Raw genomic sequence first — 18,620 nt, forward strand, 5'->3', positions numbered from 1 at the left:
ATCTTGGTTTGGCATCAGGAGGATAAACATTAAATGTGCATCCATATTAAAAGTCTTGAATATTGCAAAAGAATGTAAATTGTATGAATGTAATTGCAAATTAATTTGTAATTCTCCCTAGGATGAATATCTCTAGCAGGAGGCTCGATTTATCTAAGGTTAAATAAAACCTTTATTTTTCAGTGGTTTCCAGTTTTTTCCTTGTGAAAAAATAATTACTGTAGTAACTTACAAAGTATTAAGTAGGAGAAAACCCTTGTCTTTCAGTACTGCTCCTGAGACTCTCAGGTTGCTCCTAAAGACATGTATTTTTCAATCTGTGTAACTTAATGTCCTGATTTGTACTGAATGCTTATCAGAGGTAAGCCTAAGGCATTGGCACCTCATCTTCCTGAAATGCAACTGCTTCTAAAATGATGACAAAAAAGAACTTGATTACATTAAACTGAGGCGGTTGTTGCTAAAACAAAGGGGGAATCTCGGCTGCCATATTCAACATAAACATCTGCTCCTGTGAAATCAATCTAGATGTTTAAAACACTTCAACCTACTTAACTTTCTGGATTCGCAAGTCTTGTAGTGAACTTTGAAGGATCATGTTAACTCAATTTCATAAGGAAAAATAAAGTGTGTTGGGTATAGAAACAAGTTCCATGGAAAGATGGCCCCTAAGCGCCCTCTATTCACATGGAATGTTACCTGTCTGGAGAGGATTGATGTATGGTAGGACATTGGAACACTGTTGAACCATACGTAAAATGCTACCTAAGAGGAATTGTTAAGAGGTAAATTAAACTGTACAGAAGAGAAGATCTATAAAGGTAATTTTAAGGAGTAGTGTCAAGTTTGCAAGCCCTGGCAGTTTTTTTCTTTAAAATGCCTTTAATTCTGTCCTTTCTATTATGGTGACACAACCTTATTTCTCCTTATCCTTTAATTTTATCATTCTGAATGAATCTCTCCAATCCTTGCTCAACAGATTTATCTTTTTGAAATAATAGTTTCATCATGTTTTGCCCCTATTCAAAAACTGTCAAATTCAGGCATTATTTCTAAAACTCAAAATCATCGTTCAGAGAGAGGGAAGAATTTGGGCCGGATCTTACTGGACTTTGGAGTTTATATTGAGAACTTTTCATTCTCTTATCTATTCATGTATTCATTCATTTATTGACTGTTCATACTGTGCTAGGTTGCAGATTCACTGACTTGCCTTTTAGGAGTTCACAATCTATTAGGGAAGACAGCTATCTAAACATAATATGGTGAGGATAAATGTTATAATAGAAACATATTTTGCGTATAAGAGACCTATAAATTGGGGACTTGTGAAGTTTGCACCAAGTAGTGAAAGATAACAATCAAGTACCACTATATATTTAATATTGGCTATCTCAACCATGACACTGTTGACATTTTAGACTAGATATTTCTTTGTCCTATACATTGTAGGATATTTGGCAGCATCCCTAGCCTCTATCTGATAGATACCAGTAGCACCCCTCACCCAAGCTGTGGCAACCAAATGTTGCCAAATGTCCCGCATACAAAATTGTGCCCGTTGAGAATCGGTGATCTATTTTCGGTGCTCATTGTGTGGTATAGATGGATAATGGGACGAAGCATTAATGTAGGTTCCTAAGTGAGCAGCATAACTTCATTAAAGAACTCTGTCAATCTAGTGTTTAGTAGTCTGCCTTATATCTTGATTTGGTTTGTGCTGAAAGATTTTTTATGCAACTTGATTTTTTAATAATTTATATTTTGAGTTCAAATGTGTAGGTTTCCTTTTTACATTTAGGATCTCAGTACAGGTGTCATCCTTTTAGAAGCGACCTCGTTCTTCCTTTCCTTCCAAGAGCTCGGGAAGAGAGGACTGTGATGAGACAGAAGAACAGAGGTAGGGGCAGTAACAGAGATTGCTGGGACACCTGGTATGTTCTGTAGCACCTAACTCAAAACATTTTTTTTAAAAAAGCAGGTTGTATTATTAAGCTTGATCAGCGCCAGCTGTGGAACCAGGCATTCCCCACGGTCCTATTTAACAGCAGAACTAAGTAATTCAGTGCATGCATTTAGATCGGAAATTACTTTTCCAGACTTGAAGTCAATACTGGTGATTTTGCACAGTCTGTGGTGTCTTGTGATTGAGAAAATACCTCTGATTTTTAAAGATTGGAGTTGTGCTCCATATTGTAGTAGTTTTACGTAAGCAAAATTCCTATTTTCAAAAAAGCTACAGACATTATGTTTGTTCTTTGTTTCTAAAAATACATAAGGTATGTTTTCATCTAAAGAAAGCAAGACTACGAATTTGAACCAGTTTCTTCTCGACTTGTATTCTGAAATGTATCTTGAAAATACTTTGGAGAAAAACTATAATGCCAGAAGATACAGTCATCAACTCTAGTTTAAAAAGTAACAGATCAAAACAATTTAGAGATCCAGCAAACACTGAATATTTGTAGACTATTGGAACAGTATGTCTGATCTTTGGTCTTGAAGCTGCACCACACCATATATGAGATGCCATTTACTTTTGTTTTCTGAGCTCTTGATGCCAACTATACGTGTCCCCTTTTGCCTTAGATACTGTGGATGATACTGTTGGTAGAGAATCACTTCAGTCTTTGTTCTCAGAATGGGAAAATCCAGTATTTGCCCGTTATCCAGAGGTGGGTCTGCAGCAATTTTTCTTTGCTTATTACTTTAAAATTTGAATTTCATTTAAGTTAGTTATGGGCATGAATGACTGTACTAATTTTTAATTACAAATGGATAGTGGGCATGTTTCCAAATAATTTATTGGAAATACTATTTAATGTAGAGAAGAGGAATCAGAATTCATAGCATTTTGGGAGCTCACACATTTTGGATTAAACGTGTAATGTGTAATCAGTGTGTGAATAGTGAATGTGTTTGCCACTCTTAGAAAACCTGACTTGCAGCTTTGGCAAAGTATTTAGGGGGGTGATAATTAAAAAAAACCAAAACACGTTAAATCATTATATAAAGTAGTGAGTTTTCTACTGGCAGGACAGTTCGTTGTCGGATGTGAATTTATGTTCTCTCAGTGGGTTACCACAGAATGTACTTCATGTATTGTAATGAAGATATAGAATAAATAAGCATTTATTTACTGACTTTTCAGATAAGATGTATTTAAGGACTTGATCGTGGCTCATAAACAAATTGTTATTCTGAAACAATATTGTTTTGGTTAGTAATTTCATTTATAACCAAAAATTATTATTTAAGACTAATAATTCACAGAGCTTTTGGAATTTCTGTAAGTTCCCTGAATTCAACCCACCTCTAATAGGTTCTATGAAAATGAATGTTTTAAAGCACTTTGAGACCTTTAGTAAAACAGTTCTGCAGATATAAAGAATTAAAATTTAAATGATGTTTATGCTGGGTCTTTCTAGGTTGCTGTTGATGTAAGCAGTGGCCAGGCCAAAAGCCTGGTGGTTAAAATTCACAATGTCTTGTATCCTTATCGTTTCACCAAAGAAATGATTCATTCGATGCAGGTAAAAAAATTGACTTTGAAATCTCATAAAAATATATGTAAGACCTAAGCTGGACTAACTCTTGTGAAACTGGATTTATTTGATGATCTAGACCACCCTGGTCAAGGCACATGTGTTCTTTAAAATCTTACTGGAACTTTTATTATCAGAAGAAAAAGCAAAGTACTAATTTTAATTACAAAGAAAAAATGTCTTTAGTAGTGTGAGCAGGTTTGGAGGGATGAATTATGGATTGAGGCTCACAGTTTCAAGGATTATATATATTGACTTTATATTTTGACAATAATTAATAAATCAAGTAAATGCTGTAGAGACATTGTCCTTAAGTGTACAACAGTGCCCCTTTGTAAACGACCTTCTATTGTGTGAGGCTATAAATGACATGGCTTAGGAGACTCCAGATTGAGGACCTCTGTTAACAGAAGGGACCCCTTGTCTCATCTGCTTTGGTAGTTTGCCCTCTCCCTATACCACTCAGGCTGTCTTCATCTCTTTATTTTCAGTATGGAAACAAATTAGGAAGTTAGACAGATATAGGTAAACTCCTAAACTGGCACTGACCTGGTGCCAGAGCAAAGTAAGCTCTTGATCCAGAATTAGGGGAGTGGGGCAGGGAAGTACGGGGAGAACCTTATCTGTACCTGGACAGAGAGGAACCACCAAGGCTTCAAGCCCCTGGTGGCTTTTAACTTACTGCTTTAAGGGACTAGCTCCTCCAAAATGGTTTTCCTTGCCTTTGCATAGATTTTCAAAATTTATTTCAACCCCATTTGTTAGCAGTTTTTGGTCATATTAATAATTCTCTGGTCATATTACCTATTAATAAGAGTCATTCTATTGGGAACATTTCAGGTCTACTCTAAGGTTTGTTAGCATGTCCCTTTTAGAATCCTTAGCCTGTAGTCTCCTTCCTTTATGTGTTCTGATCATTCTACTTGCCCATTTTTAAATTCTTCCTAATGACTCCCTCAGGTTCATCAGCACTTTACCATAGTCTTAGATATGAATGTTATAATGCAAAAGACTCTTATTTAAGTACACTTTTATCTCTTTATATGCAGATAAGACTTCATTAATTTTTTTTTTTTAGTGTTGTACCACTTATTTTAATGTATGGCAGGTTCTCCAACAAGTGGATAACAAGTTTATTGCCTGTTTAATGAGCACCAAGACTGAAGAGAATAGTGAGGCAGGTAAGATTGGAGTTTAGGGGGTGCCTGGGTGGCTCAGTTGGTTGAGCAGCTGCCTTCCACACGGGTCGTGATCCTGGGGTCCTGGGATCAAGCCCCGCATTGGGCTTCCTGCTCAGCAGGGGGGTCTGCTTCTCTCTCTCCCTCTGCACCTGCTCTCTCGCTCACTCTCTCTTTCAAATAAATAAAATCTTAAAAAAAAAAGACTGGAGTTTAGCCTTGATTAATAAGCACCTGGTCTTCTGATAGCCTCCTTTTAAGGTATTTTTTATATACAATACAGTTGCAATGATTTGGACAGATTAAAACCAATTGGGAAAACCAATCTAAATTAATATTATGAAAGAACAGTTTTAAAGTACGTTAGCTTTGTATACATATATACATACATATATAAGATACATTTTAAGCTATTAATAGTAGTGACAATGAGAGTGGGAAAGGGGAAATTTCATCTTTTACTCTCTAAAATATTTTATACTGTTTGACTTTTTTATGATGTTTTCATGTATTCCCTTTATAATAATAGAAAGTTTATATAATGAACTCTGCTAGGTTTATCAAGAGTTACATACAATATCTTGGTGACCTGCCTTAATAAAACAATAATAGTTTGTAAACAATAATATTAACTCATTGAACAAATATTGATTGAGTGCCTATTGCATGAAAGGGACTGTACTAGGCCCTAGAACTACAATGGTGGGGAAAAATACACATGTAAGAGAAACAGATAAGTACATAAACATTAAAATTTTAATTCTAGCTAACGTTACAGAAGAGAGAAACAAGATGCTTTTTTTTTGTTGTTTTTTTTTAAAGATTTTATTTATTTAACAGAGAAAGAGACACAGTGAGAGAGGGAACACAAGCAGGGGGAGTGGGAGAGAGACAAGCAGGCCTCCCACCGAGCAGGAAGCCCGATGCGGGGCTCGATCCCAGGACCCCGGGATCATGACCCGAGCCGAAGGCAGACGCTTAATGACTGAGCCACCCAGGTGCCCCTTGTTTTTTTTTTTAAGAGAGCAAGAGAGAGAAAGCACGATGTGGGGGAGGGCCAGAGGGAGAAGCAGACTCCCCGCTGAGCAGGGAGCCCGATGCGGGACTTGATCCCAGGACCCCAGGATCATGACCTGAGCCGAAGGCAGACGCTTAACTGACTGAGCCACCCAGGCGCCTTGAGAAACAAGATGCTGTAAGAAACTGTACTGAGAGATTTGATTTAGTCAGGGAAGCCTGGGAAAGTTTTCTTGGTAAAGTGGGATCTGAAGTATGAGTGTGAGCTAACTAGGTAAAGAAGGGAGGGAAGAGTATTCTAGGCTGAGGAGTGACAAATGACATACATGTGATTTCCTCTCCTCTCATGAGAGGAAGCAGGACAAGGGCAGCGGGAGTGAGAGCATGGAGATGAGGCCAGAGAAGTAGGTCGCAGCCAGATCTTAAGTGCCAGTTACAAGCTTTGTATTTGGTCTCAACACTAATTGGAAACAATGGAAAGTTTTTGTTTTCTTTTTTTATCGTTTGTTTTTGCAGTGGCACATGTCACATCACATTTGTACTTTGAAAATATTGCTCTGGTTGCAGTATGGAGAATGGGTTGGGGATGGGGTAGAGTCCCAGTAACTGCAGAGAGACTGTAAGAGGATATTGCAATATCTAAAAATGATAGTTGACAAAGACCAGGATGGACTGGAGAGAAATGAGTGCATCGGAAAGTATGTAGGAGATAAAGTCAGCAGGGTTTGGTGATGCATTGGGTATGCCAGGGACATCAGAGATGACTCCTCGTTTTCTGACCTCCAGAACTGAATGGATGACTTTGCAGGACCAGGTGACAGAGATCCCCAGGAGAGACTCAGAAATCTGTGACATGGAAGAGAGGGACTGAAGGAGGGTGGGGGTGAAAGGCTTGTTTTTTTTTTGTTTGTTTGTTTTTACCTAGAAGACTCTTGGACACATTTACAAGGAATGCTTGGTAGTGCGGGTGGCTGAGAGGCCTGAGCACCAGTGGAGGGTTTGGGTCCAGACAGGTAGACCTGCAGGGGAGTGCTTTGGAAGTTTGGAAGCAGTTTATTCTCTGTGTATTTCAAAGTATTCCCTTTACATTGCTTACATTGTAGATTTATTTCGTAAATGTCATCATAGATCAAAGGCAAATTAAAAGTTCTGTCAGAATTGTTATAAATATAAGTGAAAGTCAAATTCTAGTAGTTTTACTGTTTTGGGAAAATAAATAGATTTTTTCCAAGGTTTTGATTACCTGGAATTCTTTGTTGTTTAAAGATTTTATTTATTTATTTATTTATTTATTTATTTATTTATTTATCTGAGAGAGAAAGAGAATGAGCAGGGGGAGGGGCAGAGGGAATCCCAAGCAGAATCTCAAGCAGACTCTGCACTCACTGAGCATAGAGCCAGTGCAGTGCTCGATCCCACAGCCCTGAGCTAAAATCATGAGTCGGACGCTTAACTGACTGAGCCACCCAGGTGCCCCTCTTTGTTGTTTAATACCAAAATCTCTACTAATGGCGCCTGAGATGAGTGTAGCCACAAAATCTGAGATGTTCAGAGAAGCAAAAGGGACCTATTTAAATTTCTCTTGAGCTTCTGTATTATCATTGGATTATAGTTGACCATTGGAACAATGCAGAGGTGCCCCAAACCCCCACGCAATCAAAATCCATGTATAACTTCCGACTCCCCCAAAACTTAACTACTAATAGCCTACTGTTGACCAAAGCCTTACCAATGACATAAACACCTATTTTGTATGTTATATATATTATATGCTGTATTCTTACAATAAAGTAAGCTATAGAAATTGTTACTAACAAAATCATAAAGAAGAGAAAATACATTTACAGTACTATATTTATTGAAAAAAATCTGCACATAGGTGGACCCATACAGTTCAAATCCATGTTGTTCAAAGGTCGACTTTAGTTAGATACCACCAAAGAGTACTCTTAGATAAATACATTTTTTTAAATCAAAATGTGTTTTTACTGTCACTCATGAATACTAAAAGCAGTTTATTCCTATAATTGACTTATTTTAATATTTGCACATATTTTTGTAATCAACAAATATATTGTTTTAAATTATAGTGAAATTAATGCCATATAATCATAAATTGGCATTTTATATTGCATATTTTCACCTGTGATAAAATAGAGTTGTTCAGTTATGATACCTGAAAGAATAAGGGTTCATTCATTTATTCTGTAAATATTCTGTACACTCAATAAATGGTACTATTATACATGCTGGGAGTATAACAGATAAAATTCCTTGCCCTTATGAAACTGCTATTCTGTTGTGTTAGAATATCAAAAATACAGCTTCTGACATGTCAGATTAAATTACCTTCATATATTCTGCTTTATTCAAGGAATGGAAAATGTTGTGAACCCTATGTACACTATAAATCAGTCTGCCACCATCAGGTACAAAATTGATTTCCTAGGGTCCCTGACTCTTGGTAATTCACTAGGTGCCTCCAGTTTTAAGTTTGAGGTTACTCCCTCACAATTATTTATTTATTCCATTGTTTTGCCAATACAGGATGTTTCTTATTCATCACAACCAGCTGCAACTCCTCCTATCCTCAAAGGAATTTAAAATTCAACATTTTGGGGCCTATTCCCATGGTTGAACATGCTGTCAGAAAAATTATTTCCTTTTTCCCCTTAAGTCTTAAGCTCTCATGCCATGAATTTGATGGTGTCATAGAAACATTAGATTCTTTAGTAGAAATAGGAAAAACAGGAATTATCTATTTTGATCAAATTCAAGAGGAGAACTTTATTTCAATATAGCCAATAGCAATAGACCTCAACCCTTTGGCCCAAAGTAATAAAATTACAAGATAAAAAGATGTATTAACATAATTGAGAGTCAGTCCTCCTGTCAATGAGAAAGGGATTTTCCTGTAGGTTTGGCTTTTAGGGTCAGGACATTCTGCCTTCTCTCTTGCACTTGAAAGTCAAAAGCCTTGCTACTCAAAAGCATGGTCTGTAAATAGCATCACTTGGGAGTTTGTTAGAATTGTAGAATCTCAGGGCGCCTGGGTGGCTCAGTTGGTTAAGCGTCTGCCTTTGGCTCAGGTCGTGATCTCAGGCTCCTGGGATGGAGCCCATATCTGGCTCCCTCCTCAGCGGGGCGTCTGCTTCTCCCTCTCCCCCCAAGCTCATGCTCACTCTCTCTCTCAAATAAATAAATAAAATCTTTTTTTTTTAAAGATTTTATTTATTTATTTGAGAGAGAGAGAATGAGAGACAGAGAGCATGAGAGGAAGGAGGGTCAGAGGGAGAAGCAGACTCCCTGCCGAGCAGGGAGCCCGATGTGGGACTCGATCCCGGGACCCCAGGATCATGACCTGAGCCGAAGGCAGTTGCTTAACCAACTGAGCCACCCAGGCGCCCCATAAATAAAATCTTAAAAAAAAAAAATTGTAGAATCCTTTGTCTCATCTCTAATCTGCTGAATCAGAATCTGCATTTTAATAAGATCCACAGGTTTGGATCAAAGTTTGAGAAGCCTGAGTCTAACGCAAGGCCAACTATGGCTGAGGGCCAAATCCAGTCATCGCCTGCTTTTGTGCACCCAGGGAGATAAGAATGGTTTTTATATTTTTAAGTGGTTGAAAAAAGCAAAAGAATAATATTTCTTGACACGTTAAAATGATATGAAATTAATGTTTCAGTATCCACAAATAAAAGTTTTATTGGAACACAAGCTACAGTGTTAACATATTGTCTATGACTGCTTTGGTTCAAAAGGAACAGTTGAGTAGTTGTGACAGAAGCCATGTGTCCTAAAAAGCCTAAAATATTTACTACCTGGCCCTTCACAGAAAAAATTTGCTGACCTCTGCTCTAAAGTGTACTAGAGGGTGCCTGGGTGGCTCAGTCGTTAAGCGTCTGCCTTCGGCTCAGGTCATGATCCCAGGGTCCTGGGATCGAGTCCCACATCGGGCTCCCTGCTAGGCAGGAAGCCTGCTTCTCCCTCTCCCACTCCCCCTGCTTGTGTTCCTGCTCTCGCTATCTCTCTCTGTGTCAAATAAATAAATAAAATCTTTAAAAAAATAAAAAAATAAAGTGTGCTAGAGGGATGCCTGGGTGGCTCAGTCGGTTAAGCATCTGCCTTCAGCTCAGGTTATGATCCCGGGGTCCTGGGATCGAGCCCCGCGTCAGGCTCCTTGTTTAACGGGAAGCCTGCTTCTCCCTCTCCCTCTGCCGGCTACTCCCCCTGCTTATGCTCTCTCTGTGTCAAATAAATAAATAAAATCTTTAAAAAATAAAGTGTACTAGATCTGGCGGCCACCTTTTTAATATGTAAATGGTTTGTGAGAAAAGTTTAAATTGTCCAGAAGAAGCCTGTTTTTTAAAAAAATTCTAATTACACTTAAATTTAAAATATATAATTATTATATAATTTAAACCAACAAACTGAATTTATATGTCTGGTTATAATGCTTCTTAAAGCAAATCACATCCGTCATTTATTAAAAGTGTACTCTCTGGGGGAAAAAAAAAGTGTACTAGAATTACATTCTTCGTAGGCTCCAGAGTAGCTTGCAAATCAAAGTCAGCTGATTATGATAATGTGTTTAAGGTCCTTCATTGTATCAGTTTGAATTAATAAAGCAGGATCAGTATTTAAACATTAGGAATATAGGGCTTTAACCTTGTTTTAGAAATGAAATACCATGAACTGAAGAGTTTTTCATCACGGATAAATTTGTTGTAGTTTTCCCCATAATTTCAATTTTTTACGAAATGAAAGATACAGTTGTTACTACTAAGTATGTATGGTTCCCTTATGCTTATGGTGTTAAATAGTTTGAATTAACCTTTTTTTTTTCCCCTCCACACGACATGATTATTTTAATCTAGATCTGAGAATTTGAAACTCCAGTAATCCTTGCTCATCTTCTAGGTGGAAATCTGCTAGTCTTAGTGGATCAGCATGCTGCCCATGAGCGTGTCCGTTTAGAGCAGCTGATTACTGGTAAGGATCTGTTTAGAAATAGAAAAGATTTGAGACTCCCCTGCAGAACTTGAATTTGTATACTGAAGGAGTTTTTCTAACTGTGACTGTTGTATGTTTAAAAAATTAAGCTGAAGTCTTCTGGTTTGGCTTCTTTTATAACTGAAAGAATGTAGTGATTCACTTTACTGATTCAAACTTGGTGACATTACATGGTCAAAGATATATTTGCCATACATTTATCATTGACCCTGAGGGTTGAGTACCTAAGAATTAGGCTACTTTATCATGACATCCAGCATAAAGATATGCTCCTCTGTATGCCCATATGATCTTGGTATATATCTCTTCTTCACAGTTCATCAGGCAGAGACTACCACCAGCTCAGAAGACCCAATATATTATTTTTATTATAAAATTTGTTTTGAATAGGTGGTATAATCAAATAAGTTCAACTCTGACAGGTATAAAAGGTAATAATATAATAAAGTCTCCTTTTTACCCTTGTTCCTCATCCCACCTAGTTTCTCTCCCCAGAGACAACCAATATCACTAACCTGTTACATATTTTTCCAAAGTTAGTATGTGCTTTTTAATCTTTGCTACCCTCTTTTCTCATCATGAGGTAGGATGTTCTCCAAATGGTAAAATCCCAGGAAGATCTTTACTCCTGTGGTCAAGTAATGGAAAACTAATGTCAAAAAGTTAGGGGAGGACCTAGGGAGATAGTTCATGGACTAGAATGGCAATGATATTACTCCGTTCACTTTTCCTTATGAGATGAAGACCTCATTGCTAGGAAAGATACAGTAAAATTAGCATTAGGAAAACTTGCTATAGGCTCAGGACCATTTGAGAACAGTACTGACCAATTGTCTTCAGAGACTGGGAAACCCTTTTGAAGGAGTGGGGAAATCTTCTTGAGCCATAGGATTTTATAGTAAACCAATGTTATTTCCTCAGTAATCAACATTATTCCCCCACCCCCTATTATTAAAACCACATTTATTGACTACAGGAACACTGCATTGTTCATTTCAATGTAAGACTTAAGTCTTACATTTCTTATTTTGGAAAATACTGGTGAAATGAATAAATGGACTGGATATTTACTAGTTTGACTTTAATAATGGAAATTCAAAGCCTATGACTGAACATTGCAGATATCATTAAGCATAATAATAATTAACATGGCTGTACCTTACCGTGCCTTATTTTAATCTGATTCTGGAAGACTTCACTTCCTACTCTAACCCATTCATCTTTTTTTCCAAAAGATTCCTATGAGAAGCAACAGCCACAGGGCTCTGGTCGGAAAAAATTACTGTCTTCCATTGTAAGTCCTCCACTAGAGATAAGAGTGACAGAGGAACAAAGGAGACTCTTACGGTTAGTACCACCATGAGGATGTGATGCTTATAAGCTCTCACAGTAATTCTGTGAGGTATAATTATTGTTCCTTTTTTCAGATGAGGCACCTGAGACCAAAGGGAGGTTACGTAACTTGGTCAAGGTTATAACAGCTCTTGAGTGGTGGAGCAGGCTTCTAGATGCAGATCTTCTGACTCCAAATGCTCTTCTTTCCACTATATCACAGCTGTTGAGTATAGGATAGAGTTTCCTTGATAATTTTTTCCAGCAGTTGGCTTAGAATTTCTTGGAAAAGTCCATGTTTATGCTGTGCTGTTTCTGAAAGCAACATTACTGCAGTAATTGCTTCCATTGTGCTTTGCCTTGGTGCATTCTAGATTCTTAGTTTTCATTACCATAATCATACTGGGAAGAAAGTAAAACACTGGGCCGCAAGGAAGGGGTAAATCATATGGTGAGTCACAAGATAGGGCATTTTCCCACTTTTGAGCAGCACAGATTATTGGAAATAAGAAAGAATTGTCTCTGAATTTATGTCAGGTTTGGGAATATGCTACTGCCAATAAATCTTTTTCCCTGGGGCATAATAGAGGCAGATCCATTTATTTACATGCCGTTATTCAGGACTTCTCAGTTCCTAGGGCTGTTAATTACCTCCCTGCTTCAGTGCTGATTCAAAACATTCTCAGCCCTTTTATTTGTGCCAAACTCCTTGAAGTGCCAGCAATGAGAAGTTAGCAATTCCTCAGTGAAGAATAAAAACTTAGGAACAGGACTTAGAAACAAATTGATTCTCTCAATGGAAAAGAGAAAAAAAAAAGAAAGTTACTATAACTCAAAAAAGGAAATTTGATAATAAAATCCTAAACAAATGACCATAAGTATGAGAAGAACAGTACAATTTTTAAAACTTGTGGCTCGCTTCTCGGCCTTTTGGCTAAGATCAAGTGTAAAACTTGTGGCTGCTTTTGAGAAACTATTCAGTGTTTGGAACTAGTACTGAAATGCAAATGAAGTAATACTTTTGTAATTGAGGTTATCTCTCTAGGTGTTACCACAAAAATCTGGAAGATCTGGGCCTTGAAATTATATTTCCAGACACCAGTGATTCTCTGGTCCTTGTAGGAAAAGTACCACTCTGTTTTGTAGAAAGAGAAGCCAATGAACTTCGAAGAGGAAGATCTCCTGTGACCAAGAGTATCGTGGAGGTAAGACAGAGCTTCAGATTTGAGGAAATTGCTGAGTGAAGGTAACCTCCTGTTTTCTTTAGAAATTCTCTATATTCATCTTTTATCCAACAAGCATCTATGAGATCCCTGCTGTGTGGCAGGTGCTAGAGATTCAGTGATGAATTAACTCAAGGGGAAGAGGAAGGGCATTTAAGTAATTATAAATATAATGAAATTTGGCCAAGTAGAGGTATGTTCAAAAGTGCTATGGAAATACAGAATGATTACCATGCCCAGGGGGATGGAGGTCAAGGAAACTATCACAGAAAAGCTATTTTTTTTCCTTAGGAAAAATCTTGTAGAACAGTAGGAGCCTGCCAAGTACAGAACAGTGGAGAAGGGCATTCTAGACAGAACAACCGATATCAGAAACACGGAGCAGATCCTGTGTTTAGAGAACTACCTGTATATATGGCTTGAATGAAGATATATATGTGGTGGTGGACTAGATGAGGCTAGATAGGTCATCAAGACCAAGTCATAGGACGCCTGGGTGGCTCAGTCGTTAAGCGTCTGCCTTCGGCTCAGGTCATGATCCCAGGGTCCTGGGATCGAGTCCCGCGTCGGGCTCCCTGCTCGGCGGGAAGCCTGCTTCTCCCTCTCCCGCTCCCCCTGCTTGTGTTCCTGCTCTCGCTATGTCTCTCTCTGTCAAAAAAATAAATAAAATCTTAAAAAAAAAAAAAAAAAGACCAAGTCATAAAGGGATTCAGCATATTCTGCTAAGTAGTTTGCATTTCATCCTCTACATATATGTTTTGGTAAAGGTCTGGAAAGCTGCTGCTGGGATGTAGCATTGGAGGTGTTGAAGAGAACCATACTTCTTACTTTATGTGTTTCACTTTTATTTTTTTTTAACATAAGCTCCATGCCCAGTGTGGAGCCCTCTGTGGGGTTTGAACTCATGACCCTGAGATCCAAGACTTGAGCTGAGATCAAGAGTCAGATGCTTAATGGACTGAGCCACCCAGGCGCCCTACACTTTATTTTTTACAACAGACAATTTATTTTGTCTTTGTTGCCTTTTCTTTCCTCCTTTATGGTTTTCTATTAGAGTGTTCTTTATTTCTCCTTTTTTTTCCCTCTGCTAGTTTAGAAGTTACATATTCCATTGTATTCATTTAGATTAGCCTTGAATTTCAGCCTTAACAAACTTTCAGGTAATTTGTTTCTCTCTTCTCCCTAAACTGTACAAAAACCTTACAACCCTTTATCTTCCAGCACTCCCCTCCCATCTTCCATGCTGTTGCTCAGTATTTTAACTCCACCTTGTTTTTAATCTCCTTAGCAGTCATAAATTTTATAGTCAATGTTTATTTTATTTTTTAAATTTAAATTCAATTAACATATAGTGTATTATTAGTTTCAGAGGTAGAGTTCAGTGATTCATCAGTCTTTTTTTTTTTTTTTAAAGATTTTATTTATTTATTTGAGAGAGAGAATGAGAGACAGCACAAGAGGGAAGAGGGTCAGAGGGAGAAGCAGACCCCCCGCTGAGCAGGGAGCCCGATGCGGGACTCGATCCCGGGACTCCAGGATCATGACCTGAGCCGAAGGCAGTCGCTTAACCAGCTGAGCCACCCAGGCGCCCGATTCATCAGTCTTATATAACACCCAGTGTTCATTACATTACGTGCCCTCCTTAATGTTTATCACCTAGTTACCCCATCCCTCCACCTTCCTCCCCTCCAGCAACCCTCAGTTTGTTCCCTATGGTTAAGAGTCGCTTATGGTTTGTCTCCCTCTCTGATTTCATCTTGTTTTATTTTTCCCTCCCTTCCCCTATGCTTCTCCGTTTTGTTTCTTAAATTTCACATATGAGTGAACTCATATAACTGTCTTTCTCTGATTGACTTATTTCACTTAGCATAATACTGCCCTTTAGGTCCATCCACATCATTGCCAGTGGCAAGATTTCTTTCTTTTTTTGATGGCTGAGTAATATTCCATTGTGTGTGTGTGTGTGTGTGTGTGTGTGTGTGTGTATATCACATCTTCTTTATCCATTCATCTGTCAATGGACATCTGGGCTCTTTCCATACTTTGGCTATTGTGGACATTGCTGCTATAAACATTGGGGTGCAGATGCCTCTTTGGATCGCTACGTTTGTATCTTTGGGGTAAATGCAATGGCTGGATCGTAAGGTAGCTGTATTTTTAACTTTTTGAGGAATCTCCATACTGTTTTCCAGAGTGGCTGCACCAGCTTGCATTCCCACCAGCAATGTAGGAGGGTTCCCCTTTCTCCGCATCCTTGCCAACATCTGTTGTTTCCTGAGTTGTTAATTCTAGCTATTCTGACTGGCGTGAGATGGTATCTCATTGAGGTTTTGATTTGTATTTCCCTGATGCCAGATGATTTTGAGCATTTTTTCATGTGTCTGTTGGCCATTTGTATGTCTTCTTTGGAGAAATGTCTGTTCATGTCTTCTGCCCATGGCCTGATTGGATTATTTGTTCTTTGGGTGTTGAGTTTGATAAGTTCTTTATAGATTTTGGATACTAGCCCCTTATCTGATATGTCATTTGCAAATATCTTCTCCCATTCTGTCAGTTGTCTTTTGGTTTTGTCAGCTGTTTCCTTTGCTGTGCAAAAGCTTTTTATCTTGATGAAGTCCCATAGTTCATTTTTGCCCTTGCTTCCCTTGCCTTTGGAGACGTGTCTAGCAAGAAGTTGCTGCGACTGAGGTCACAGAGGTTGCTGCTTGTGTTGTCCTCTAGGATTTTGATGGATTCCTGTCTCACATTTAAGTCTTTCATCCATTTTGAGTCTATTTTTGTGTATGGTGTAAGAAAATGGTCCAGCTTCATTCTTCTGCATTTGGCTAGCCAATGTTTATTTAGATTAACCAAAATATTCACCAGAGTCTTTGTTCACTGTTGGTCCTTGAATCCCACTATTCATTCCGTGTTCGGCTTTCTTTTTACCAAAATCTTTTAAAAGTTCTTTTAAGAGTCCATAAATGGGGCACCTGGGTGGTTCAGTCATTGGGCATCTGCCTTCGGCTCAGGTCATGATCCCAGGGTCCTGGGATCGAGCCCTGCATCGGGCTCCCTGCTCAGTGGGAAGCCTGCTTCTCCCTCTCCCACTCCCCCTGCTTGTGTTCCCTCTCTTACTGTGTCTCTCTCTGTCAAATAAATAAATAAAATCTTTAAAAAAAAAAAAAAGAGTCCATAAATGATAAACTGTCTTTGAAAATGTCTTTATTTTTGCCTTCACACTTGCATGATTGTCTAGCTAAAAACAGAATTCCACATTGTCAGTCATCCCTCAGCATTTTGAGAACATTCCATTACTTTGACATTCTATATGCCATTGGAGTCCATTGTCAACCTAGTTATCATTACCTTGTAGGTAATCTGATTTTCTCTCTGGTGGATTTTAAGATTTTCTCTTTGCCTTTGGTGTTCTGCAATTTCCCCATGATATATCTTGTTTCCATTTCCTTCTTGAGATTCATCATTCTTCTTCCATTTGGAAAACGTACAATTATTATCACTTCAAGCACTACTTCTTCCGCCATTCTCTCTCATCTCCTAGAAATCCTGTCAGATGTCTACTGGACCTTACCTTTTTAACTTCTCTGTCATATTTCCCATTGTCTTACCTCTTTGTGATACATTCTGGGAAATTCCCTCATTTATCTTCTAGTGAACTAAATTCTCTCTTCACCTACTGTTTAATCAGATGTTTAACTGATCCACTGAGTTTATTTCAGTGACTGTATTTTTTTACTTCCAGAATTATGATTAGGTTCTTTCTCAGATCTCTCTGTTCTTTTTTCATAGTGTCCTGTTTAATTCACTGTGGTTTCTACTCCTTATTTATTTCTAACTCTTTCTGTTTGGAGCACAGGCAAATCCACATGAACTCAGTCTACCATTTTTCCAGAAATCTGAATTGCTTTAGTCATATCTAAAAATAAAAAAATTAGAAGATCAATTTGGATAAATTATGTGATAGATTGATACGGGAAAGGTTTGAGGCAGGGAGAGTAGGTGAGAGGCTATTGCACTGGTTCAAATAGGAGAGGATGAGGGCCTAAGTCAATAGCATTGGGAATGGAGAGGAGGGTTATTTGAAACATAAGATGGAAGGTAGAATCAAGAGGACCTGAGCAATAGAAAGTATAAAGGGGATAAAGGAGAAAAGATAAGATAGGATTCTGAAGGTTCTAGCTTGGATGACTGGAAGGATGGTGGTGCCATTGCCAGAAGAAGGAAGTAGAGGAGGAGGAGTGCACCTGCTGGGGAGTTAGATTATGAGCCTGGGTTTAGACGCAGTGAATGTGCCTTCAAATGGGGATTTGCTAATGGTTAGGCAGACTTACAGATCTAGTGCTTGGGAAAGAAGCCTGGGCTGTATGTACCTATCTGGGAGTTAACAGTGTATATATTTTGATGATATCGGAAGCTGGAGAAGGGTCTAGAGGAAGTGAGAGTATCTAGGGAGAATATGAAGAATAAAAAGAGGAGAGCAAAGGGTGAAGTTGATGGAACACCAGCATTCAGGGTGCATATGTTTTGGCATAGGTCTGGAAAGTTACTGCTGAAAAGAAGAAACTGGAAAGGATGATTGAAAATATTTGGTCAGAGAGAAAGGAAGAAAATCAGGAAAAAGTAATATCGCTAAAGCCAGTGGAAGTTTTAAGCAAGAAGGAAATGGTCTACAATAGCCATAAAGCTTGAAAAGTTGGATTTGGCAATCATGAGAACAGTGGTGCCATGGTGGAATCTGTTCCTGGGAGTGGGGGTGCAGAAGACAGATTGCTATGGGTCCAGGAGGGAGTGGAGGGAGAGGAGATGGAGCTAGGTATTGCTCTTTCAAGATCTTTGGCTGCATTCAGAAGAAGAGAGAGAGGGTGATAGCTAAAGGTTAGGGGTAGTCTGAAGAGTGGGGCAGGACACAGGGTTGAGGAAAGATTTTTGATTGTTTTCAGATGGGAGAGACTTAAGCATGTCTGTAGGCTAAGGGTGAGAAGACATTCGAGAGGAAGAGGCAGTTAATAGTGCCAGCTTTTGGATTACCAAGAGTTTAGCCCTTCCAAAATTGCCCTTTGATCAGACAATCTTTGCTTTGCTTTCTGCAGTGCTCTTTTTCCCAACACAGCCTTGTTCTCCAAGGCTCTTCCTCCAAACTGTCTTAAATCCAAAAGATAGGATCTGTTAGAATCTTTTATTGTAATTCAATCCCTAAGTATTTAACCAGAAAATTATAATAAAAACTTTTCCCAAAGTGACTTCAAAGACTACTGGTAAGGAGTTTACTTCAAATTGAAATAAAACTTATGGCTTCAGAAAATCTTGAC

At 38.4% G+C, this 18,620-nt stretch overlaps 1 protein-coding gene across 6 annotated transcripts in view; it reads left to right on the forward strand.

The window, feature by feature from the left end:
* The window catches only part of MLH3 (mutL homolog 3), a 28,357-nt gene that overhangs the window by 5,601 nt on the left and 4,136 nt on the right, over window positions 1-18,620 (forward strand). For 5 of the 6 annotated variants that reach the window (XM_006745789.3, XM_081830206.1, XM_081830207.1 and 2 more), the window contains 7 exons: window positions 1,802-1,900; window positions 2,590-2,675; window positions 3,429-3,533; window positions 4,654-4,726; window positions 10,664-10,735; window positions 11,992-12,103; window positions 13,134-13,293. In XM_006745789.3, coding sequence (XP_006745852.2) covers window positions 1,802-1,900; window positions 2,590-2,675; window positions 3,429-3,533; window positions 4,654-4,726; window positions 10,664-10,735; window positions 11,992-12,103; window positions 13,134-13,293 — 707 coding nt within the window. The remainder of the gene's footprint in view (window positions 1-1,801; window positions 1,901-2,589; window positions 2,676-3,428; window positions 3,534-4,653; window positions 4,727-10,663; window positions 10,736-11,991; window positions 12,104-13,133; window positions 13,294-18,620) is intronic. The other variant, XM_081830205.1, reaches the window with a different exon arrangement.

The sequence above is a fragment of the Leptonychotes weddellii genome, chromosome 9, assembly GCF_054177405.1.
Source record: "Leptonychotes weddellii isolate Sample4059 chromosome 9, ASM5417740v2, whole genome shotgun sequence".
Classification (NCBI taxonomy): Eukaryota; Metazoa; Chordata; class Mammalia; order Carnivora; family Phocidae; genus Leptonychotes; species Leptonychotes weddellii.